The 26,529-nt window shown below is 37.3% G+C and overlaps 2 protein-coding genes across 4 annotated transcripts in view; one reads left to right on the top strand and one right to left on the bottom strand.

Annotated features, from left to right (window-relative positions):
• RNF17 (ring finger protein 17) overlaps positions 1–5,566 on the top strand; it is a 174,596-nt gene extending 169,030 nt beyond the window's left edge. Inside the window, exons 34-36 of the mRNA XM_004778233.3 lie at positions 465–654; positions 4,820–4,919; positions 5,393–5,566. Coding sequence (XP_004778290.1) covers positions 465–654; positions 4,820–4,918 — 289 coding nt within the window. The 3' untranslated portion in view covers position 4,919; positions 5,393–5,566. The remainder of the gene's footprint in view (positions 1–464; positions 655–4,819; positions 4,920–5,392) is intronic.
• Positions 5,567–7,276: 1,710 nt separating this feature from the next.
• The window catches only part of CENPJ (centromere protein J), a 61,976-nt gene continuing 42,723 nt past the window's right edge, over positions 7,277–26,529 (bottom strand). For all 3 annotated transcript variants that reach the window (XM_004778224.3, XM_004778225.3, XM_004778229.3), the window contains 6 exons: positions 14,879–14,943; positions 14,293–14,412; positions 10,532–10,672; positions 10,368–10,452; positions 10,125–10,245; positions 7,277–7,656 (listed from right to left, as the gene is read on the bottom strand). In XM_004778224.3, coding sequence (XP_004778281.1) covers positions 7,464–7,656; positions 10,125–10,245; positions 10,368–10,452; positions 10,532–10,672; positions 14,293–14,412; positions 14,879–14,943 — 725 coding nt within the window. In that variant the 3' untranslated portion in view covers positions 7,277–7,463. The remainder of the gene's footprint in view (positions 7,657–10,124; positions 10,246–10,367; positions 10,453–10,531; positions 10,673–14,292; positions 14,413–14,878; positions 14,944–26,529) is intronic.

The following is a 26,529-nucleotide window of genomic DNA, read 5'->3' on the forward strand; positions in this document are numbered from 1 at the left end:
GCAGGGAGCCTGATGCAGGACTTGGTCCTGGGACTTCAGGATCATGACGTGAGCCAAAGGCAGTTATTTAACCAACTGATCCACCCAGGCACTTTAAAGTAGCCACTTTAATGGATGTGAAGTTGTATTTCACTATAGCTTTATTTGCTTTTCCCTGGTGATTAATGATATTGAGCACCATGTCATGTGGTTGTTGACCATTTATATATCTTCTTTGGAGAAATGTCTACTTTCTAGTGTATATTTTCTCTCATCCTGTAGGTTGCTTTCTCACTGTTGATTATTTCCTTTGCAGAGTTTTTAATTTTGCTGTAGTCAGATTTTTTTTCCTTCTGCTGTTTATGCTTTTGATATCACAGCTAATTCATTGCCAAATCCAATGTCATAAATTTTTCCCATTGCAGTTTTAGCTATTAGAGAATTTTGTGACATTCTGAACATTTTAAGAATTTCTTTTGTGGCAGATTACGTCAAATTCCTCTTCACCTTATGCAGTATCCAGCCCGTGCCATAAAGGTTCTCTTGGCAGGGTTTAAACCTCCCTTAAGAGATCCAGGAAAGACAAGAATACCATATTGTCCCAAATGGAGCATGGAAGCACTGTGGGCTATGATAGACTGTCTTCAAGGAAAACAACTTTATGCTTCTTCCATGGTAACTATCTATCTTAATTATCCAAAATCTTATTGAAGATATTTCTAGGGTCCCTAGCCACTTTCTAAAGTGCTTTCTATCTATGCAACTCTAGATGCAAAAAAGAAAAAAAAATGCTTTAAAACATATAAATCTTTAAATACTATAAGATTAATTTTAAGGCTTATTAAAATTATGCTTCAGTTTATATTTAGCAAATTTTTATTAGCCCTACAATGACATAAAATATAACTGATGTAATGAATAAGAAAAATGATCAAGATGAGTATCCTATAATCAAAGAACTCATAAATCAGTGAGAGAAATGAAACATTTGTAAACCATTTGTAAATGAGGTAGAATGAAATATGTTCTATAAAATAAGTATAGGTACAAGGACACTTCCCTCTGTACAGATCAGGATAGGATATGGTATTTGAGCTCCTCCTTAGTAGACAGTCAAATGATAAGTGAATGAGTGGGTCTCGAAGTGACATTAAACTTCATTCCCAGAATGGGAATTCTGGTCAAAGCCGTGGAAAGGACTGAACTGTAGTAATTTTGAATTGCTTAATGCAATAGAACCTGCATCAAAAGGTTCAAATAAACACATACAACACTCATGTTCCACACATACCACACACAAAGAAATATACAATGCACAGTACACTTACAGAATATAACACATAAAATATATAGCACACAGGCACCCATACACCACATACCACACATACTGTATGCCACACAAAAAAACATAACACACACATACCGAAAACCTTTCCCACACACTACACACATACCACAAACACACCACACACATCATAAAACTACACTCAGAGCACACATATACCACACATAATACACACACTACACACTCTGAACACACAAAACAAGTATTAAACAAGACATACAAACACTACATATAGCACGGACACCATACAAACCCCACAAAACCACAAAAGTACCATTCATATACCACATATTCACTGCAGACACCACATATAACCAACACCACATGAACAGCTCAAAAATACACACCACTGGAAAAACACCACACATACAGCACTCACACCATGCACATAATAGAGAAACATATAACACACTACACACATAGAACATATAAAATAAATTGCAACCACAATACCCAAACACCATATACTCACCATTCAACACATACCAAACATAACATACACACATCACTCAAAAAATATTCAGACCTCATACACACACCTACATCACATCTCTACTATAAACTGCACACACAACACATACTCATCACATATATCACATCACTCAGTACTTACACACCCCACATGTAACATACCATAGTCACAGATACCACATGCCACACATAATCTGACACACAGTACACACAAACCATGCACACACATATACTGCACGTTTTACACACACCATACATATACCTCAGACACACCATACACCACATAAAAACCACACTCAGTACACATATAGCATACACACAACACATAGCATACATATTCCAAATACACAACACTAACTAAACATAAAACATAGAGTACATAAACATAGAGTACACACATACCACACATACACCACAAAAACACCACACACACACACACACACACATAAAATAGACAATGCACAGTGTAGAAATTTCATTCACACACCACCACACATAACCACCACCACATAAACACACAACACTGGGACACACACACCACTCACAATAGACACCAGCACACACTATACACTAAGGAAAATAGCACACACACAAACAATACACAAAACACATGGAACATAAACACACCAAACACATCAATACTAGTGTATTTATTTCATGTGTGCACAGTATGTGTTTGGTGTGTTTATGTGAATAAATAGTTTTATTCACCACACATACTACACATATATCAAATACATCAGACAACACTTAAACATCATGCACACCACTCATAAACCAAATACAACACACTTATGCTATACACACAAGTATATACAAACATATATGCATACATGCTTGACATACCATGCCCCCACATCTCATGCATACACATAATGCACACATACTAAACACACACAACACCTACACCACAGATACACCATGCACCAGTCAAAACCACACTCACACTGTTCATACACCACAGGCACTACATACATACAGCACACAACATCATACACTCCATACAGCACACACAAACTATACATAACACAAACCACACATAACACTACACAAAACCACACACCAAAATATACCACACACTACAGAAATACCAAACACCACAAATACACCACATACATACTAACACTACACATATACCTCACAAACCTACAATACCAAAACAAAACACACATCACACATATATTACTCAACACCACCCATAACACACAGAAAAAGACAAAATGCATAACACATATAGAATATACATACACAGAGGGCCTGGGTGGCTCACTTGGTTAAGTGCCCAACTTGTGATTTTGACACAGGCCTTGTGTAGGGCTCTAAACTCAGCAGGGAATCTACTTGAGATTTTTTCTCCTTCTCCCCCTCCCCCTGCTCAAGCACATGTACTCTCTCTCCCTAATTGATAAATCATTAAAAAAAAAATACAACATAGTACACACACATACCCATGTACACACTACACATACAACACACACACCAAACATACCACAGACACACCACACAATCAACACACACACTCCTATATCACATACATACATTTATTTAAAAAATAAATGTTCAGGGACGCCTGGGTGGCTCAGTTGGTTAAGCAGCTGCCTTCGGCTCAGGTCATGATCCCAGCGTCCTGGGATCGAGTCCCATATCGGGCTCCTTGCTCCGCAGGGAGCCTGCTTCTCCGTCTGACTCTGCCTTCCACTCTGTCTGCCTGTGCTCGCTCTCACTCACTCTCTCTGACAAATAAATTAAAAAAAAAAAACTTTAAAAAAAAAATAAAAAAAATAAATGTTCAAATGTTCATATTGTGTTTATATAAATATGCTTGCTTTAGAGCTTTAGCATGTCACAAAGGGGAAGTCCATAGGCAGAATCTGGCCTGAACGTGTTTTAAAATTGGAAAAATTAACCCCCAAAAAAGTCTCTATTTTGGGGGCACCTGGGTGGCTCAGTCGTTAAGCATCTGCCTTCAGCTCAGGTCATGATCCCAGCATACTAGGATCGAGTCCCACACTGGGCTCCCTGCTTGCTCCACTTCTCCCTCTGACCCTCCCCCCTCATGCTTTCTCTTTCTCTCAAATAAAATCTTTAAAAAATATTTTAAAAAAATTTTAAAAGTCTATGTATTTCTGATTTCTGATTAAATATTATAAATTCTAGGAATCCTGACTGCTATATGAGCAGTGAACTCATATAACAACTCCTTTGAATGGACTAATTCAACAACTCCTTTGAGGACTAATTCACCTTAGTCCTCAATACTGTGGTTTCAGCCCAACCTACCCTGATTTTGAGACCCAGGATTTGCAGATTCCTGATGTACTGGCTCTGACAAGAGTGAACTCTTAATATAACAGTGCTTTTACTAGAAAGTGCTTTTTGAAAACCTCCATACGTACCATGCTTTTGTGTGTCAAAGTAGTGTAAATAGCCATAAACAGTTTCTCTCAAGCAGCCAATAAAAATATAGACAGGGCTAGTAAGTATTCTTACAGACATGTAATTATTCATCTCTAAGAATAACTCATAATTTGGCCAGTTTATGCATAAAGGCATAAGGCCTTCTAGAAGGAATATAAATGAATCTTAACAGGGATGGTAGTGTTAAAGCCCACTGGCTTAATCTAGGAAAACTTTGGGTTGGAGTTACTTTTTTTTTTTTTTAAGATTTTATTTATTTGAAAGAGAGCATGAGAGCTAGGAGTGTCAGAGGGAGAAGCAGACTCCCCACAGAGCAGGAAGCCCGATGTGGGACACGATCCTGGGACTCCAGGATCATGACCCAAGCCAAAAGCAGTTGCTTAACCAACTGAGCCACACTGGCACCCTGGAGTTATATTTTAAATAAAGTATAAGGATGGAAAGAATGGATTTAATAGGAAATCACCACAAAGACCTTTTAAAATACAAATTATTAATAAATTTGGAGAGTGCGTTTTCCTTCCTATGTGATATAGGCCAGATGTAGGAGGGGAAAACCAGCAAAGACCTTACTGTATTTTTTTGACAACTGTCTTTTAATTTTAGGCTCAGGCACCAGAACAAATAGTGACATTATATGAAGATGAACAATATCCAGTTCATATGTCATTAGTAGAAATGGGGCTGGCGGACCAAGATGAATGATGTAAGTATCATGGCTTCTTGTTCCTGCATGTGACTAATACAGTGGAGATTAATGCTAAATTACCCATAAAAGCACCTTCAGACTTTCCTTGATTTCTCGAAGAATGACAACAAAGCTCAACAAGAATCTTTCTTCTAAACTTCTTCATAGGCCCTTTTCACCTATCGAATACCAGAATCAAAGAGGATCTCCCATCTGTAAGAATGCTTGAAATGACTATCATAGTAACAGATAGTTGCTGGGGATGGGCTAAAGAGCAGAAGGAAGTGGACACTTTAAGTAATTTAAGCATATTAGTATATGGTATGCACAGAACACCATTGAACAATCCATGACCTAATAACAAAGCTATTAAAATACTTGGGTAACCAGCTATTTATTCATCCACATAAATGTAACAAGTGATTCAGTAACTCGTCTGAACATTTACTTAAGCAAATGTTTTAAAGTAACATGCATTTTGTTTTTTTCAGGTATACAGTGCAGAGCATCTATACAGCAGCCTAGAAGAAAGTTTTCTGTTATGCATAAGCCATTTCAGGCTTATTTATCTTGACTTGTTCTGCAATAGTGATGGCCTTTTTTTCCTTACATGTTAAACTGTCAGTAGTTGTTTGAAAGAGTTAATAAATACTTACTTCCAAATATTTTCCGGATTTACTTTATAATAATTTCATGTTTTAGGCACATGAAAAAAATGTAGTTCATTTTATTATGAATGTATATTAAGTTTCAGACAGCAGACCTCTCAGTACATTTGAAGACTCCTGTAGTGCCCTTCCCCAGTTATTCTCTTCCCTGCAGAGATGAACACTGTTGTGACTTTGGTGTTTATTATCCTTACATTCTTATTTTTACTGCATATGAATGCATTCATAAAGCAAAGTATACTGCTGCTATATATATTGTTAATGAGTGTGCTATTGCACCTTTAATTTTCCCACTATTTGTGCTGTTTATCCGTGTTGGTATGCTGTTTTTTTTAATTCACTTTCACTCTCCTATCCATCTCTGTACATAATTCTGCTGATATTTAGGTTGTTACCAGTTTTTTTCTCAATTACAAATATTCTTCTGTAGGGCCCCTGTGTACACATTATGGGTTTTCTAGTATATATACTTAGTAGTAAAACTTACTGGGTCATGGGGTAATTGCTTTCCAAAAAGTGGATTTACTCAATTTATTACCATCAGTAGTCTGAGTTCCTTGACAATGTGTGGTGTGGCCACACTGTTATTTGCCAGTATTGATTCTAATATAAAAAAAGTATCTCATTATTTCAGTATGTATTCACTGGTTTAATAGTTACTTGTTTGTTCATATCGTTTGTCCATTTTTCTATTGAGTTGTTTATAATTATCTTGTTTATTTGTAGGAATTCTTTATATATTCTGGATATTAATCCTCTAGTCTGTGGGTCTTCTAGTCTGTAATCTTCTAGTCTGTGGGTCATCTTTTCTTTTTTGTGGTATCTTTGGACACATTTTGTGGTATCTTTGGACACATTTCATTCATTTGTTAACCTTTCAAGTTTGCAATGTGTCTCATTTAAAAATCCTTCTTTATCGTGAAATAATATATATAAGTCCTTATTTGATAAGCTTGTAACTTTTTTCATATTCATTTCTAAAATCACCTGGAATTGATACATTTAGCTATTTTTAAAAGTGGGAGTCATTGCCAATATTACTGTATATTGCACTTTAAGGGACTATACAACCTGTAATTATTATGTAAATTGATATGTAGAAAACCTATCCTTCCTTCAAGGACATCTTGCTTCTGTCAACCTATACAGCTTTATAGATTTTAACATCAAGGTACCTGTCGTTGATCTTTAACACGAGCTCTAGTGATTTTTCCCACCCCCTCCATTCTCAAGTCTCCCATTTTAACCATTACATACCACCACAGTAAATGTTTTCTCCTGTGCTTATCTGTACTCACAGAATGAATTCTTCTACCTCTTTTGGTGTTTGATCTGTCTGTATTCATTCAGTGTTTTAACCTCCTATTCTATTACAACTAAAGAACCTCTTCAGTAGATAAAATGCTTTAATTTTAGAACTAATTGAACACAGTATATTCTGACTAGAGACATTCTCTTACTCCTCAAGTAAACTTTTTCTGCAAGTCCTTGTTTTATGGCTGATGTGCTCGTGGAATATCTGTGCTGTTTTATTTCTTGTACTTCTTGGTTTTTATAACCATCTTCAAAAGAAACGCCTCATTATTTTTGCCCATTCAGTTTATAACAAATAATGCTTTCCTTAGTCATGCATTTAACTGTAGAAAGACAGGTGAATTAAAAATGAAAGCTGTAAAAAAAAAAAGAAAAGAAAAGAAAGAAAGCTTGTTCTTGTACATTTCAAAGAATGTAAAAAGCTATGGTGTTTTTATTTTATAATCCAAAGTCTTTTCCTTTATATATATATACACACACACACACCATATATAAATTAAACCACAGTAACCACAAGAAATGTATTTTTTAACAAGAAAATCAGTTAGTGTTATTTCATGATTAGTCAGGCACAGGATCATTACAATTTTGTATCCATTAGAACATTACCATCCTTGTCTTTAACCCTTATTCGACCAGATGTATATTTTGTTTCTTGATGACCATTTGTATATACAGTTTTAACAGTGCCATCTGGATATTCCCGTCTCTTGAACTGGGCAGTGTGTAGTTCTCTTTGGCCATTATTAAACTCTATGATTTTGTTGCCATCTCTGTAAATTTAAAATAAAATTTAATTTCTTTAAATTATTAAATATACAATAGGAAAATGCTCTAAAAGTGGCTTTTTGATTCTGGCAGTTCTCTCCTCTCTTAGAACCTCCACTGGTCCTCTCCCTGCACAGTACCTTCTTTAAAAATTCTTTCCACCCTGTTTCTGCTTCAAGCTGATAGTTCCATTGACCAGATTAGCACTTAAATGTGCCCATGAAAAGTTAATGAATTTATGTTTTCACTACAAAATGCTTAGGTTTTTTAACTTTATATGTATTCTGCCTCTAAGAAAAATTGGACATTATATTAAAATATGGCTTTCAGGGGTGCCTGGATGGCTCAGTCAGTTAGGCGGCTGCCTTCGGGCTTAGGTCATGATCCCAGGGTCCTGGGATTGAGCCCTTCGTCAGGCTCCTTGCTCAGTGGGGAGACTGCTTCTCCCTCTGTCTGCCACTTCCCCTGCTTGTGTGTTCTCACTCTCTCAAATAAATAAAATCTTTTTAAAAATATAGATGGGGATGCTTAGGTGGCTCAGTCATTAAACGTCTGGCTTTGGCTCAGGTCATGCTCCCAGAGTCCTGGGATCAAACCCCAGGTCAGGCCCACTGCTTGACAGGAAGCCTACTTCTCCCTTTCCATTCTCCTTGCTTATGTTCCCTTTCTCGTTGTGTCTCTGTCAAATAAATAAATAAAATCTTATAAATAAATGGTTTTCAGTTTTGACCTTTATCCTTTTCACTACGTTATAAGCAGTCTGAGTGCTTGCTCTTTATCAGGTTGGAGAAGAGCATTTATATCCCTGGGAAGGGCCATAAATCAGACCTATTCTGAAGCAGTGCATCAAGTGAACTGCTTGATGTGTGTGCAGGACATTCAAACTGAATCTAAATCTTTATGTGCCGTTAAAAACACAAAGCTAGGCTACAGACTGTGAATCACCATTTCTCAACTCAGTAGTTTTTTGCTATTTTGGTTATTTCTCAAATTGTATGTGCATGTAATGGCTTTATGCCACATATAAGTGTTAGAACAAAAAGCCGTTTTGAGAGCCACTCTTTTATCAAGTGCAGCCCCAGGACCAGGGATGACAGACAGCATCACCTGAGACATTATTAGTAATGCAAATTATTGGGGTGGGGTCCAGCAATCTGCAACTGAACAATTCTTCCAGGTGGTTTTAATGCACAGTGAAGTTGAAGAACCACTATAAATAAAAAATGCCAAAATAATCCTGAATGATCTGATATCTGGGATTTGCTTGTTTTTCATATTATTTTCTCTACTTTTTATTATAAAAAATTTCAAACATAAGAATTAAAAAAAAGACGGAAAAGTTTCTGAAATTGCTCAAGTTTTAGGAGAGATTGGTATTTATTTAGTTGAGCACCAAAGAAAGTTTCAAACCATGTTAAAGAAAAACACTACCATGAACATCAAAGTTCCTACATTATTTGAATTATTTTATTGTTGAATTATTATTATTTATAATTTATTATTATTATTATTATTATTGAATTATTATAATATTGAATTATTTTATTGTTTTTACCATTTACTTTTTTTTTTTTTTTTTGCTAACTTTCAATTACTGAACTCAAGTAGTTAAATGCATGCACACTCTAGGAGAGGAAGGTACAAAGTAGGACAGTGGATTTGACAGACCTTCACTATGGTTTCAATTAAAATGGTGACTATGAAAAGCTCTGTATTGTGGACTTAAGAAGTCTCTAATTTCAAGAAATTTAACACTCAGAAGGATAAAGAAGTTGCTATTTTAAAGAATTGAGTCAGGGAGGCCAGAGGACTAAAATACTAATCAGGCAGGGACAGGGATATCCAGAAAATCAAAATATAAGACAGAAGAGATATAGTCTAATTCAAATACTGCCATCATTGTTCGATTGTTCTTAAAAACTGATAGGGTAGCTTTCCTTCTTTGTGTCTTAAATATTTAGTTTTCATATTTCATCAAATTAATTTCTTTTTTAAAGATTTTATTTATTCAAGAGAGAAAGCATGAGCAGTGGTGAGGGGCAGAGGGAAAGGAAGAAGGAGACTCCCTGATGAGCCTGGAGCTCCATGTGGGGCTCTGTCCCAGGACCCTGGGATCATGACCTGAGCCAAAGGCAGATACTTAACCACATGAGCCACCCAGGCACGCCACCAAATTCATTTCTGTACAAATACTTGCCATTCCCCTTTTGTGAAGTGCTATACAGATTTCCTTTAAGTTTCTAGGTTATAGACTATATATTAGAACCTATATGTCTCAGTTCTAAACTCCAAAATGCTGAACAGAAAAGAATATGCTATAGTATGAGTATGCTCTCAAAGTGTGTATCTGTATTCACTGCTAAACTTTCTGAAATTCTGAATGACATATAAATGTTTTAAGATTTTAAAAATTCACTTGGAAATAGAAATTGAAATTTGGCAAATCTAGAAGCAAATTTAACAGAAATCATACCTTTGTACTCTTACAATTGTACCATCTGGAAAAATGCTTTCTTCTTCTCCATCAGGAAATAGGTTTTTGATAGTCTGGTCAGGAAATGTGATTTCTTTTCTCCCATCTGGGAAATGTTTTTCTGTTTTAAAAAGTATTTACTGTAAGTATTTACTTGTAAGTAATTAATACTTATTTACTATAAGTATTTAATTTTAAAGAAAGGAAAGTAGTTAACTAGGAGAGGGCAGAGCAAGTTTTTACCTATTTGTCCACTTGAGAAATGTAAGATTTCTAGTCCTTCTGGATAAGTAGTGTGAGTGGTCTGGGCAGATGCATAGTAATAGATCTGTAAAGACACAAAGTCAGTATGTGTTTTCTCTAGAGAGGTTTAAGCCATGGAGAAAAACGTTCCTAGGGAAACTTACCACTCTCTCATCTGGCATGACCTGTTTCACATCACCATTAAAGAAAGTGACAGTGACAGTCTTTCCATCTGCACTCACTTCTTTTCGAGTTCCATTTGGAAACAATATAACATGACACCCATTCTTGTAAACCTTTTCTACCTACCAAAAAAAAAAAAAAAAAAACCCACCAGATTATCATTAGATTTCCTCTGGACACAAGACAAAAATATCCCTAATTCTCTTCCAAACTGCCTAATTTGAAATCTTTCATAATAAAAGGCAAAAACATCATCTCAAAACCATTGTCTCTGAGTATCAACAATTCACCATTCTTCTGTTACCTATTCCCCCAAAACAAACTCATTTTTTGCTGAGTTTTCTTTTATTAAGTATAGTTGATACACATTAGTTTCAGGTGTACAACATAGTGATTTTACAAGTCTGTATGTTGTGCTGTGCTCATCGCAAGTGTAGCTTTCCCATCTGTTACCAGATAATGCTATTATGGTATCATCGACCATATTCCCTATGCTGTTCCTTTCACCCCCATGACTTACTCATTCCGTAACTAGAAACCTATATCTCCCACTCACTTTGACCCATTTTGTCCATACCCCCACCCTACTCCCACTGGTAACCATCAGTTTGTTCTCTATATGTATAGGTCTGATTCTGCTTTTGGTTTACTCATTTGATTTTTCAGATTCCACATGTGAGTGAAATCATATGGTACTTAGTTGGACTTATTTCCCTTAGCATAATACCATCTAGGTACATCATGTTGTAGCAAACAGCAAGATCTCATCTTTTCTTATGGCTATGTAATATTCCACTGTATGTGTGTGTCTGTGTGTGTATACACACCTTATCTTCCTTATCCATTTGTCTATCAATGTACACTTAGGTTGCTCCCATACCTTGACTATTGTAAATAATGTTGCAATAAACATAAGGGCACATATATCTTTCTGAATTATTGTTTTTGCTTCCTTTGGCAAATACTCAGTAGTAGAATAATTGAATCATGGCATTTCTATTTTACTTTTTTTTTTTCTATTTTAACTTTCTGAGGAACCTCTGTACTGTCTTCCACAGTGGCTGCACCAGTTTGCATTCCCATCAACAGTATTCAAGGGTTCCTTTTCTCCCCCATTCTAACACTTGTTGTCTTTTCGACTATTAGCCATTCTGACAGGTGTGACATGATAGCTTATTGTGGCTTTGATTTGCATTTTCCTGATTAGGGATGTTGAAATTTTCATGTATCTGTTGGTCATCTGTATATCTTCTTTGGAAAAATGTCTGTTCAGATCCTCTGCCCATTTCTTAACTGGATTATTTTGGGGGGGGGGGTTGTGTAGTTCTTCATATATTTTGGATACTGACACCTTATCATATATGTCATTTGCAAATATCTTCTCCCATTCAGAGTTGCCTTTTTGTTTTATTGATGGTTTCCTTTGCTATGTGCAAAAGCTTTTTATTTAGGTGTAGTCCCAATAGTTTTACTTTTGTTTCTCTTGTCTTAGGACACCTATCTTGAAAAATGTTGCTATAGCTAATGTCAAAGGGGTTATTGCCTGTGCTCTCTTGTAGTATTTTTATAGTTTCAGGTCTCAAATTTAGGTTTTTAATCCCTCTTGACTTTGTGTTTGTGTATAAGAAAGTGATCCAGTTTCATCTTTTGCATGTAACCGTCCAGTTTTCCTAACACCATTTATTAAAGAGACTGTCTTTTTCCTGTTGTATTTCTTGCTTCCTTTGTCATAGATTAACTGACCACATAAGAGCATGGGTTCAGGGATACCTGGATGGCTCAGTTGGTTAGGTGTCTACCTTTGGCTCAGATCATGATCCCAGGGTGCTGGGATCAAGCCCTACATCAGGCTCCCTGCTTGGTAGGAAGCCGACTTTCCCTCTATTCTCCCCTGCTTGGACTCGCTCTCTCTCTCTCTGTCAAATAAATAAATAAAATCTTTAAAATAAAACAACAACAAAAACCTGTCCTCTTTAAAAAAAAAAAAAAAAAAACGTAAAACAGGCCTCTCTGTTCTGTCCCATTGATCTGTGTGTCTATTTTTGTATCAGTACCATACTGTTCCATTACTACAGCTTTGTAATACAACTAGAAGTCTGGGATTCTTTCTTTCTTAATTGCTTTTGGTATTCAGGGTTTTTTTTTTTTATACATGTGTATTTTAGTATTATTCTAGTTTTGTGAAAAATGCTGTTGCCATTTTGATAGGGATTGCACTGAATCTGTAGATAGTTTTGGGTAGTGGACATTGTAACAATATTCATTCTTCCAATCCATGAGCAAGGAGTATCTTTCGATTTGATTCTATCACCTTCAATTTCTTTTCTGCTGAGGTTTTTTTTTTTTTTTTTTAAGCAAACCACAGATATCACGTCACATGTAAAACACTTCAATTGATTTAAGGACAGGTTTTAATATAACCAAATCATTACTGTCCCTAACAAACTGTTATTCGTTCACCATATTTTAACTTCCATGTTGTTTCCCCTATATTCACAAAATAGACTTTTTACAGTTTATTTGAATCAGGATCAAAATATGGTCCACACACAACACTTGATAACATGTCTCTTAAATCTCAACCTTTAACATTCCCCTCCCTGCCCCTTTTTTAATGATGATTACTTATTGAAAGAACTGGGTCACTGAACATGTAAAATTTCCCAGATTCTGGAGTTGGTTGACTGCTTTCCAATTATGGTGTCATTTAATATGTTCTTGTATGCCCTATACTTCCTGAGAAAAAACTAGTAGTTACAGCTAAGAGGCATGAATAAAGTCTAGTTGAATTATTCTAATAAGAATACTTTCTGCAAACTGCTGAGAGCTTCTTACGGTTACACATTCAAAGGTGCAGTATGTGACTGTCCTCATGACTGCAAGACCAACGGGGTCACATCAGTTAGATCTGCCATGAAGACCCAACAACCTCTCATCTAGGAGTTCAGTGCTTATTCATGACAGCTGCTTAGATCCCTTATTTCATCAGAGACTGCACAGTGATGATTCTCAAATTTTCTCATTCCTTTCCCATTTATCAGCAGAATTCTCAAAAAGAAAACCTTTTCCCACCAACAATCTGTTACATGAAAGCAGGATTTGTACAGGAAAAGTCTATAATTACTTCCTTCGACTACTGTTCTTTTGTCCTTCCCTCACTCCTCAAGACTAGTAGTGAGACTAGCAGTGAACTTTGGCCTTAAAATTTCAATTAAAATAGGTCAAATTAGGGTATTTGGAAAAGTAGATTTTCTATAAACCTGAGGGAAAATTACCTCATCCCCTCCCTGCTAACAAACCTGTTTATGGCCCTTCCCTTTTTAGTCTTTCTTCTAGCTGGAACACCCAGCCAGGCAGTATCCTGCTCAAAAATTTCCTAAACACAAAAATAAAACTGTGTAGCTGGAGGTGGACAGAAAGGCTGCAGGAAGGGTAAACCTTGAATGGAAGCTTTTAAAAAGTACCAAGGATGACACTTTTTAGCTATGTTTAGAGGAAGAACAGCGTTTAAACAAAACACTTTTGCTGTATCTCTACACTAAAAATGGCAACTAAATGCATGTGTGTGTCAAGCATTTTTAGGAGTCCAGAGGCTCAAACTAAGGTCACACTCCAAGGAACTACAGTGCTTAAGTGTCCTCAACAGTGTTAAAGACCAATTAACTTAGAATCTAAGTGTTCCAACTCTACTTTAACCTGTATTTCTTACAGTATTCATTTTTTTTTTTTTTTAATTTTTAACCTTTCCATCAGGATGACTGATTTCTCCCTGAATTTCTTCTTTTTCCTCTTTTTTGTTGTCCTTTTTACATGCAGGATCTGGGAAGTCCACTGGTTCGGGAGGCTCCCTGGGTGAGGCAGTCTGTAAGGACAAGATGTTCTCTTTTCATCTGTCCTAAAGGACGTGTTAATCACATTTCAAGCAGCTAAAACTCACATTTATTTCTAAATGCCAGGTTCTACTATTACAGGATTCAATGACTAGCATTTGGTGTTCTATAAAAAACATTCACAATGTTAAGTAAAAAACATCCTTTATAGGCACACCTCGGTAGGTCAGTTAAGCATCTGACTCTTGGTTCCAGCTGAGGTCATGATCTCCGGATCGTGAGATCAAGCCCCAAGTCAGGCTCCACATGACGCACAGAGTCAGCCTGAGATTCAATCTCTCCTTCTCCTTATGCCCCTCCCCCTCACACCTCTCAAACAAATGAATAAAATCTTTTTTAACATCCTCCTTTATAAATGGTTTAGAAACTTAAATAACTAACTAGTAACTAAGCCTGAGTGATGTATGCTTAAATATATAAAAATATAAAGATATTTACTTGTCCCTTATCCGAACTGCCTAAATCACGAGGAGGCACAGGCTTGGATCTTCGAGATAGACTGCCTGTTAGAATATAATTGTCAAGAGTTAATTTTAAGATTTAATTAAAAGTTTTAAATTTACTTAGTATTATGGTCAAACATTTCCTTAGTTCATATCCCCTTAAGAACTACTGTCCTTTACCCATTAAGGAATTCTTAATATTTTTGTTACCAATTTATAGGAGTTTATTAATGAGTTTCAGATATTTACTAGGCACTTAAATCTGTGTGACAAAGAAAGACAAAGACAAAGACAATATCTGTTTTTGAGAGTTTACAATCTAGAGGAAGAGATAGTTGTTCAACTAACAGATGAACCCAAAGTTATTTTGGAAATAATCACAAGGACTTTAATTAGAGGCTTAACAAAATAACTGGGATTTCATTAAAATCTAGACCTAACTGCTGTGTTCTAAACTTTTTAAATTGACTAGCACACCAATAATATACTGTATTAGTAATAATTATAAAATAAGCATACACACAAATCAACAACAAATTGTTAAATGTATGTTAAAATATATGTTAAAAAATACATTGAAGTTCTAATATTTTCTTCCTATATACCAAGAGTCATATTATGAACATTCCTGATTTGAAAGTTTTCAAGCACGTGCCACTGGATGCTACATGGAGAACACGTAGAGAAGAAGAAGAAAAGCAGAGTCCATTCAGGAGGTTGGCAGGCATCTGAAGCGGCTTGTTTGGCACCCAGTGAGAAAGAAAGTTTTAAGTGCACTTTGATAGATCACTGATAGGTCTGATAGGTACCAAAGAGCCAAGTTATCAGCAGTTTCATACGGTTCAACCTACTTAATAGACTCAGAAAATATCAACACCAGGAGGTTCAGTTTAGAAATCCTTTGGAGTGTTTTGGCTTGGCCAATTAGGTGGACAGGAGACAGGTTCTGGGCATGAAAGGAGTGTTCTGTTTTGATATGATAAAGGACGAACTGCCTCCCCCTCCAAGGTGCAAAGTAAGCTCTAAAAGGGACTAATATCCCCATTTTACAGGTGAGGAATCCAAGGCTAAGGTTAAATAACATGCCAGAGTAGTCAACTAATAAAGGGAAACCAGGATTCAATCCCATCAAGCTTAATTCTCTCAAGCTGTTCATGAGCAGTAACTTGAAGCCTCTAAGTTAAACACCCGCTGGGAGGTCCAGGAAAAGTGAGCAGCATGGAGCTCTGACTCCTACGGCTGTATTTACCATTGTGAGCACTGTACAAACATACCTTATAAATTACATATAATATAAATTTAAGAAAGATTAAATAGCTATAGATATTAGGAATAGCTATAGATAATATAGCTTTAGGAATAGCTATAGATAATATAGAAGGATATGTTTATGACTTCAAGATAGGGAAGACTTAAGAGGCACTACCTATAAAGGAAAAAAACTAAAATCCAGCAGTGACTAAGAATTTGAGGAATTTGGGGGAACTTTAAGGTACTATCAAGCATCACAGCAGCATAAGTCATTCCTTTTTTCTCCCCATTTTATTTTATTTTTTTTTAAAGATTTTATTTATTTATTTGACAGAGAGAGATCACAAGTAGGCAGAGAGGCAGGCAGAGAGAGAGGAAGGGAAGCAGGCTCCCCGCTGAGCAGAGAGCCCAACGTGGGACTCGATCCCAGGACCCTGAGATCATGACTTGAGCCGAAGGCAACGGCTTAACCCACTGAGCCACCCAGGCGCCCCTTTCTCCCCATTTTAAACTACTTATTAGACCTCCATAACTGAATAAAAGTGCCTCAGCACCTTATACCAACAAATCTAGGAGGATTCTTGCCTACCTGTGCATCCAAAAATAAGACCACAGTTAGGGATGTAGCTCCAGGAGTTGGTGAACCTACCTCACTCCCACTCACCACAATTGGAAAAGAAACCCAGAGAGCTATAAACATTGGCAGATACCCAAAGGCAAGAGAGAAAATGTAGAAGTCTAGTCTGCCTGAAGGGAGATTCTAGCATACCACTGGAACAGGCCAGAGATGAGTTTAGACACAGAGAAAAGAACTTGCCAGAGCTGCTCCCCTCCCCAGGGTGATACTGCACAGCTAGGTTGTTTGGCAGTGGCAGTCACAACCTTCCCAAAGGAAGCAGTAGAAAGCAAAAGCAATGAGTGACTGCCCAGCTAGCTCAGTTATGTAGGTTGTGGCTACAGAAAACTCTATCTCTTGCAGTACCCAGATTTCTGAGGAAGGACCCCCATGACTTGGGGAAGGAATGAGAAAGGGAAGGAAGCATACTAGAATATCAAAGAGCATTAAAGGAACGTGGTCCCTGTTGTCTGCTTCAGCACTTCAACAGAAGTCCACCCACAGGACTCTGGTAGGATCCCACTCGAGGATCTTCCCTCAGGCCCAAGGGTACCCTCAAAGTGCAAGTGCTAAACCCACACCTCTCCAACTCTGCTGCCAGCTCCTTGTGTGTCCTCCCAACTACATCCAAGAAAGCAAGATCTGGTAGGCAGGGAGCATGCTCAGAAAAGAGGCCACAGTTGGTGGGAAGGGTTACAAATTTGAGCTATCATACCACCTTCTGGAATACAGAAGAAAGATTTCCAATAGCCAGCCTGGTGAACTGTAAAAACCAAAGAAGTCATAAAAACTAAGGAGGATCTGCTATTTCAAATGTGATAGCAGAAGTCCATAGCTATAAACAGTATTAAAAAATCAAGGAAGGGGGCGCCTGGGTGGCTCAGTGGGTTAAAGCCTCTACCTTTGGTTCAGGTCATGATTCCAGGGTCCTGGGATCGAGCCCTGCATTGGGCTCTTTGCTCGGCAGGGAGCCTGCTTCCCCCTCTCTCTCTGCCTGCCTCTCTGCCTGCTTGTGATCTCTGTCTGTCAAATAAATGGATAAAACCTTAAAAAAAAAAAAATCAAGGAAAAATGACATCACAAAAAGAAAATAATAATTCTCTAGCAACCGAACTCAAAGGCATGAAATACTGCAATCTAACTGATAAAGAACTCAAAATTGTTTTCTATGAAAAAATCCACCAAGTTACAAGAAAACCCAAGACAATTCCATGAAATCAGGAATAAATTAATAAACAGGAGTTCTTTATAAAAGACTAAAATTATAAAAAAGAGCCAAATTCTGAAGGGGAAGAATTCAGTGAATGAGATGAAGAATGCAACAGAGAGCATCATTAGCAGACCAGACCACATGGAAGAAAAAAGTGACTTGGAGAACTGGAATACAGAAATAATATAGTTAGAAGAGAAGCAGGAAAGGAGACTTTAAAAGAGTGAAGAATACCAACAAGAGGTATGAGATTCCATCAGAAAGGCAAATACTTGAAAAACTGGGGTTCCAGAAGAGAAAGAGAAGGGAGCAGAGAGTTTATTTAAAGAATTTACAGCTGAGAACTCCCAAACATGAGGAAGGATTTGAACAAACAAGTCCATGAAACTAATGGGATACCCTATTATCTCCATGTGAGAAGATCTTCTCTAAGATCAAAAATTAATCATAAAGAATCTTAAAGGGGTACCTGGTGGCTCAGTCATTTAAGTGTCTGCCTTTGGCTCAGGTCCCTCAGGTCATGATCCCAGAGTTGTGGGATCAGGCCCTGTGTTGGGCTCCCTGCTCAGAGGGGAGTCTGCTTCTCCCTCTTCCCCTGCCCCTCCCCCTGCTCATGCATACTCTTGCTAATACATAAAATCTTAAAAAAAAAAAAGGAAACAAAAAGCCAAAAACCCATAGGACTAGCTGGATTTCTCAGCAGAAACTCTACAGGCCAGGAGACAGTGGAATGACATATTCAAAGTGATAAAATACAAAAATTGCCAGCCAAGAATATTTTTATCTAGTAATCCTTCAGATATGAAGAAGAAATAAAGGCTTTCTCAGATAAACAAAAGCAGAGGGAGTTTAATCACCTGCCTTGCAAGAAATGCTGAAACAAAAAGAGGCTAATCAGCAACATGAAAACGCACAAAAGCACACAACACAATGGTAAAGACGAAAAATTTATAAACAAATATAGAAAACTCCATTCTACAATAGGATGCTGTATTAAACACAACTATAGTATAAAGGTTAAAGGAAAAGAATATTAAAATAACTATCACTCAGTGGTAAAAAGCTGAAAGCTTTTCCTCTGGGATTAGAACAAGGCAAAAAGGCCCACTCTTGCCATTTTTATTCGACATAAAATTGAAGTCCTAGCGACAGCCATTAGGCAAGAAAAAGAAATAAAAGGAATCAAATTGGATAGGAAAGTGTCACTATTTGCAAATGACATGACACTAAATTTAAGACACACTTAAAGATACCCTCAACCAAAACAAAAACAAAAACAAAAAACTAAGAATAAATGAATTCAGTAAATATATAGGATAGAAAATTAACATAAAGGGACAACTTGAGGGGTAACTGGGTAGCTCAGTTGGTTACATCCAACTATTGATTTCAGCTCAGGTCATGATCTCAGGGTTGTGGGATGATGCCCCAAATTGGGCTCCTCACTGCGCATGGAGTCTGCTTAACAGTCTTTCTCCTGCTTCCTTACCCCTTGCCACACCCCTGCTTGTGCTCTCTCTCTAAAAAACAAAACTAGCTGAGTTTCTATACACTAATAACAAGCTAACAGAAAGAGAAATTAAGAAAAAAAATGCCATTTATAATTACATCAACAAGAAAGAAATATCTGGAAATAAATTTAACCAAGGAGGTGAAAGACCTGTACCTGAAAACTATAAGACAGTGATAAAAGAAACTAAAAATGACACAAATATGTGTGTGCTGATGGGAAAAATTAAATACACACTGTGCACATGGGAAGAATTAAAATGTCCATAATACCCAAAGCAATCTACAGATTTAGTGCAATCCCCATCAAAATACCAATGACAGTGTTCACTCAATTAGAACAAAGAATCCTAAAATCTGTATGGAACCACAAAGGACCCCCAAAAGCCAAAGCAATCCTGAGAAAAAAGAACAAAGCTAGAGGCATTATAATTCCTGATTTCAAACTATACTGTAATATAGTAATTAAAACAGTATGGTAGTGGCATAAAAATAGTACTGGCACAGACCCATGGAACAGAACAGAAAGCCCAGAATTAAATCCTCACATGTACAATCAATTAATATTCAACAAAGGAGCCAAGAATATTCAACAAGGAAAGGATAGTCTCTCCAATAAATGATGCTGTGAAAACTGAACACATGCAGAAAAACGAAATTGGATCTCTATTTTTGACTAAAGACTTTCATAAAAAACCTGATACCATAGAAATTCTAGAAGAAAACAGAGGGAAGGAGATCCTAGACACTGGTCTTGGCAATACTGTCTTTTTTTTGTTTTTTTTTTTTAATTTTATTTATTTATTTGACAGACAGAGATCACAAGTAGGCAGAGAGGCAGGCAGAGGGAGAGAGGAGGAAGCAGGCTCCCTGTCGAGCAGAGAGCCTGATGCGGGGCTCAATCCCAACACCTGGGATCATGACCTGAGCCAAAGGCCGAGGCTTTGACCCACTGAGCCACACAGGCGCCCTGGCAATACTTTCTTTATTCCAAAAGCACAAGCAACAAAAGCAAAAATCAACAAATCAAAAATCAAAAACGTCTATAAAACAAAAGCAACATTAACAAAATGAAAAGGCAACCTAAAAGGGAAAATTCTTGCAGACTATATATCAGATAAGGAATTAACGTCCAACATACAGAAAGAACTCTTATAACTCAGTAACAAAAACAAAACAAAAACTATGATTGAAAAATGGGCAAAGAGAATTAATAGACATTTTTCCAAAGAAGACATCCAAATGGCCAACAGTACATGAAAAGATGCTCAACATCACTAAGCATCCAGGAAATTCAAATCAAAACCACAAGATATCACTTCACACTGTCAGAAAGGCTATCGTCAAGAAAACCTGAGACATGGGAGGAAGCAAGGTGGCTTAGGAGTAACAGACTAAAATATCATTAGGTCTCAGGAGTTCAGCTAGATGGTTATCAAACCATTCTGAACATCTACAAACTCAATAGGAGATAGAAGAGAAGAGCAGCAATTCTAGGAACATAAAATCGACCACTTTCTGGAAGGTAGCCTGTGTGGAGAAGTGAATCCGAAGCAACGGGAAGATAGACTACGGGGGGAGGGGCTGGCTCCTGGCAAGCAGTGGAGCAGTGGAGCACAAAAGCAGAACTTTTAGAAACCTGCTCCAATGAGGGACATCGCTCCAGAGGCACAGTGCGGTCCCAGGACCCGCGGGGTCAAAGACAGACCGGGGGTGTCTGAGCACAGCAGAGCTGCCAGGTATCAGAGAAGGGAAGCTGTCTACAGAGACAGAGCCAAGGAGTGAGTTCTCAGCTCAGGGTTACCTTAAACCATGATCCAAGGCACAGTCGGGCCACTGCTCATGGAGTTGCAGATCAGGAGAGACCCCCTCCTTCCTCCTCCGGGAGGAGCGGTGAGGGAGTACATGGCAGGAATCTGCTGGATTTGGAGACTCCAAACGGGGCCGTGGTCACAGATAGAAACAATCGGTCACAGTCCAGGTGAGCCTGGAGTACAACCAGAGACCAGGGAGATGGGAGGGATTGAATGCTTTTCTCTGAGGGTGCACTGAGGAGTGGGGGCCCAAGCTCTCCTCCCCTCGGGGCTGGAGATTGGGAGGCCGCCATTTTCATTCCCATCCTCCAAAGCTCTACAGAAAGCGTTCAGGGAACAAAAGCTACCAAGAGCGAACTGGAGCAGACTACTTAGCCTGACCCCTGGCAAGGGCGCTGCAATTCCACCTTGGGCAAAGACATTTAAGAATCACTGAAACAGGCCCTTCCCCCAGAATATCAGCAAGAACATCCAGCCAAGACCAAGTTCACCAATCAATGAGAATTGAGGAAATTCAGAGCTAGGGGAAAGCAATACTTAGAATTCATTGCCCTCTTCCCATGATCCTTTAGTCTTGCAGAGTTAAATTTTTTTAAATTTTTTTCTTATTCTGTTTTTTTTAACTGTTCCTCTATCCTCTAGTATCGATTTTTAACTCTTTTATCTTAACAATACCTTTTTTTAAAAAAATCTTCTTAAATTTTCATTGTTATAGTCATATTTTATCCCTTCGTGTATTTAACCTTATTTTTTGAATGCATATAGGCTTTTTTTCTTTAAAATTTTGGGATGCAACTTCTTCAAATATATCAAAATATACCCTAAATATAGCACATGGCTTTCTAGTCCCCAGCCTGATCACATTCTCTCCTCTTTTTTTCTTTTTCCAACAAACTTAACTTACCAGTTCCTTTTTTACAATCTTTTTTTAAAAGATTTTATTTATTTGACAGAGAAATATCACAAGTAGGCAGAGAGGCAAGCAGAAAGAGAGAAGGAAGCAGGCTCCCTGCTGAGCAGAGAGCCCGATGCAGGTCTCGATCCCAAAACCCTGACATCATGACCTGAGCTGAAGGCAGAGACTTAACCTACTGGGCCAACTAGGTGCCCCTAGAATCATTTTTAATTTCCATCTTTACAGTCATATTCCATTCCTTAATCATGTTTGCCCTTATTTTTGTATATATATGTTTTTCTTTCTATATAATTTTGGTAGGTAGTTTCTTGTAAGATACCAGAATACACGCAAAATCAAGTGGATGGCTCTGTTCTATTCACCAGTCTAATACATAGATATTTTTTCTTTTTTATTTTTTAATTATTATTTTCCCCCTTCCTTCTCCCCTCGGTTTTGGGTCTCTCTTGATTTGATTAGCTTTTATTTTTCTGGGGTCTTTGCCATCCTTTTAGTATTTGATTCTCTCATTTATATATTCTTATCTAGATAAAATGACAAGTCAGAAAAACTCACCACGAAAAAAAGAACAAGAGGCAGTACCGACGGCTAGCGACTTAATCAATATGGACATTGGTAATATGTCAGAATTAAGAGTTCAGAATGACAATTATTAAGGTACTAACTGTACTCGAAAAAGGTACGAAAGATGTTAGAGAATTCCTTTCTGGAGAAATAAAAGAACTTAGATCTAACAAACTTGAAATAAAAATAGCTATTAATGAGGTGCAATCAAAAATGGAGGCAGAAGAGAGAATTAGTGATATAGAAGACCAAATGACAGAGAATAAAGAAGCTGAGCAAAAGAGAGACAAACAACTACTGGACCACGAGGGGCAAATTCAAGAGATAAATGATAGCATAAGATGAAACCGTATTAGAATAATTGAGATCCCAGAGGAAGAAGATAGAGGGGGCTGAAAGTATATTGGAGATAATTATTGTAGAGAATTTCCCTCATATGGCAAAGGGGACAAGCATCAAAATCCAGGAGGCACAGAGATCTCCCATGAAGATCAATAAAAATAGGGCCACACCCCATCATCTTAGAGTAAAACTTACAAGTCTTAGTGACAAAGAGAAAATCCTGAAAGCAGCTTGGGACAAGAAGTCTGTAACATACAATGGTAGAAATATTACACTGGAAGCAGACTTATCCACAGAGAACTGGCAGGCCTGAAAGAACTGGCATGATATATTCAGAGCACTAAATGAAAAAAATATGCAGCCAAGAATACTATATCCAGTAGGATGGCATTGAAAATAGAAGGAGAGATTGAAAGCTTCCAGGACAAACAAAAGCTAAAAGAATTTGCCAACATCAAACCAGCCATACAGGAAATATTGAAAGGGATCCTCTAAGCGAAGAGAGAGTCTAAAAGCAGTAGAGCAGAAAGGAACAGAAAATATACAGTAACAGTCACCTTACAGGCAATACAACGGCACTAAATTCATATCTTTCAGGAGTTATCTTGAACGTAAATGGGCTAAATGCCCCAATCAAAACACAAAGGATATCAGAATGGATAAAAAACCAAAACCTATCGATATGCTGTCTACAAGACACTCATTTTAGACCCAATGACACCTCCAGATTTAAAGTGAGGGGATGGAAAACAATTTACCATGCTAATGGACATCAAAAGAAAGCTGGGGTGGAAACATATAAAATAGATTTTAGGCCAAAGACTATAATAAGAGATGAGGAAGGACACTGTATCATACTCAAAGGGTCTGCCCAACAAGAAGAGCTAACAATTTTAAATATCTATGCTCCTAACATGGGAGCAGGCAACTATATAGACCAATTAATAACAAAATCAAAGAAAAACACGTCAACAATAATACAATAATAGTAGGGGACATTAAACACCCCCCTCACTGAAATGGACAGACCATCCAAGCAAAAAGATCAACAAGGAAATAAAGGCTTAAATGACACACTGGACCAGATGGACATCACAGACATATTCAGAACATTCCATCCCAAAGCAACAGCATACACATTCTTCTCCAGTGCACATGGAACATTCTCCAGAATAGATCACATCCTGGGTCACAGATCAAGTCTCAACCAGGACCAAAAGATTGGGATCATTCCCTGCATATTTTCAGACCACAATGCTCTGAAACTAGAACTCAATCACAAGAGGAAATTTGGAAAGAACCCAAATACATGGAGACTAAACAGCATCCTTCTAAAAAATGAATGGGTCAACCAGGAAATTAAAGAGAAACTGAAAAAATTCATGGACACAAATGATAATGAAAACACAATGGTTCAAAATCTGTGGGACACAGCAAAGGCAGTCCTGAGAGGAAAATATATAGGGATACAAGCCTTTCTCAAGAAACAAGAAAGTTTTCAAATACACAACCTAAAGAACTGCAAAGAAAGCCTAAACCCAGCAGGAGAAGAGAAATAATAAAGATCAGAGCAGAAATCAATGAAATAGAAACCAAAAAAAAAAAAAAAAAATAGAACAAATCAACAAAACTAGGAGCTTGTTCTTTGAATGGATTAATAAGACTGATAAACCCCTGGCCAGACTTCTCAAAAAGAAAAGAGAAAGGACCCAAATAAATAAAACCATGAATGAAAGAGGAGAGATCACAACCAACACCACAGAAATACAAACAGTTATAAGAACATATTATCAGCAACTATACGCTAGCAAATTTGACAATCTGGAAGAAATGGATGCATTCCTAGAGACCTATAAACTACCAAAACCGAACCAGGAAGAAACAGAAAACTTGAACAGACCCATAACCAGTAAGGAGATTGAAGCAGTCATCAAAAATCTCCCAATAAACAAGAGCCCAGGGCCAGGTGGCTTCCCAGGGGAATTCTACCAAACATTTAAAGAATTAACAGCTATCTCCTGAAACTATTCCAAAAAAATAGAAATGGAAGGAAAACTGCCAGACTCATTTTATGAGGCCAGTATCACCTTGACCCCAAAACCAGAAAAGGATCCCATCAAAAAAGAGAATTACAGAAGAATATCCTTGATGAAGACAGATGCGAAAAGTCTCACCAAAATGCTAGCCAATAGGATTCAACAGTACATTAAAAGAACTATTCACCACGACCAACAGGGATTTTTTCCAGGGCTGCAAGGTTGGTTCAACATCCACAAATCAATCAATGTGATACAACACATTAATAAAAGAAAGAACAAGAACCATACGATACTCTCAATAGTTGCTGAAAAAGCATTTCACAAAGTACACCATCCTTTCCTGATCAAAACTCTTCCAAGTGTAGGGACAGAGGGCACATACCTCAATATTATCAAAGCCACCTATGAAAAAACCACCACAAATATCATTCTCAATGGAGAAAAACTGAAAGCTTTTCCACTAAGTTCAGGAACACGGGAGGGATGTCCATTATCACCACTGCTATTCAACATAGTACTAGAAGTCCTGGCCTCAGCAATCAGACAACAAAAAGAAATCAAAGGTATCCAAATCGGCAAAGAAGTCAAACTCTCACTCTTTGCAGATGATATGATATTTTTGTGGAAAAGATTCCACTCCAAAACTGCTAGAACTTGTACAGGAATTCAGTAAAGTGTCAGGATATAAAAATCAATGCACAGAAATCAGTTGCATTTCTCTACACCAACAGCAAGACAGAAGAAAGAGAAATTAAGGAGTCAATCCCATTTACAATTGCATCCAAAACTATAAGATACCTAGGAATAAACCTAACCAAAGAGGCAAAGAATCTGTACTGAGAAAACTAAAAGTACTCATGAAAGAGACTGAGGAAGACACAAAGAAATGGAAAAATGTTCCATGCTCATGGGTTGGAAGAACAAATTTTGTGAAAATGTCTATGCTACCTAAAGCAATCTACACATTTAAAGCAATCCCTATCAAAATCCCACCCTTTTTTTTTTTTTTTTCAAAGAAATGGAACAGATAATCCTAAAATTCATATGGAACTAGTAAAGACTTCAAATAGCCAGCGGAATGTTGAAAAAGAATGCCAAAGTTGGTGGCATCACAATTCTGGACTTCAAGCTCTATTACAAAGCTGTCATCATTAAGACAGTAGACAGTATGGTACTGGCACAAAAACAGACACATAGATCAATGGAACAGAATAGAGAACCCAGAAATAGACCCTCAACTCTATGGTCAACTAATCTTTGACAAAGCAGGAAAGAATGTAGAATGGAAAAAAGACAGCCTCTTCAATAAATGGGGCTGGAAAAATTGGACCTTTTCCTTATACCACACACGAAAATAGACTCAAAATGGATGAAGGACCTCAATG

Source organism: Mustela putorius, unplaced genomic scaffold, assembly GCF_011764305.1.
Source record: "Mustela putorius furo isolate JIRA1106 unplaced genomic scaffold, ASM1176430v1.1 tig00004035_pilon_pilon_pilon, whole genome shotgun sequence".
Classification (NCBI taxonomy): Eukaryota; Metazoa; Chordata; class Mammalia; order Carnivora; family Mustelidae; genus Mustela; species Mustela putorius.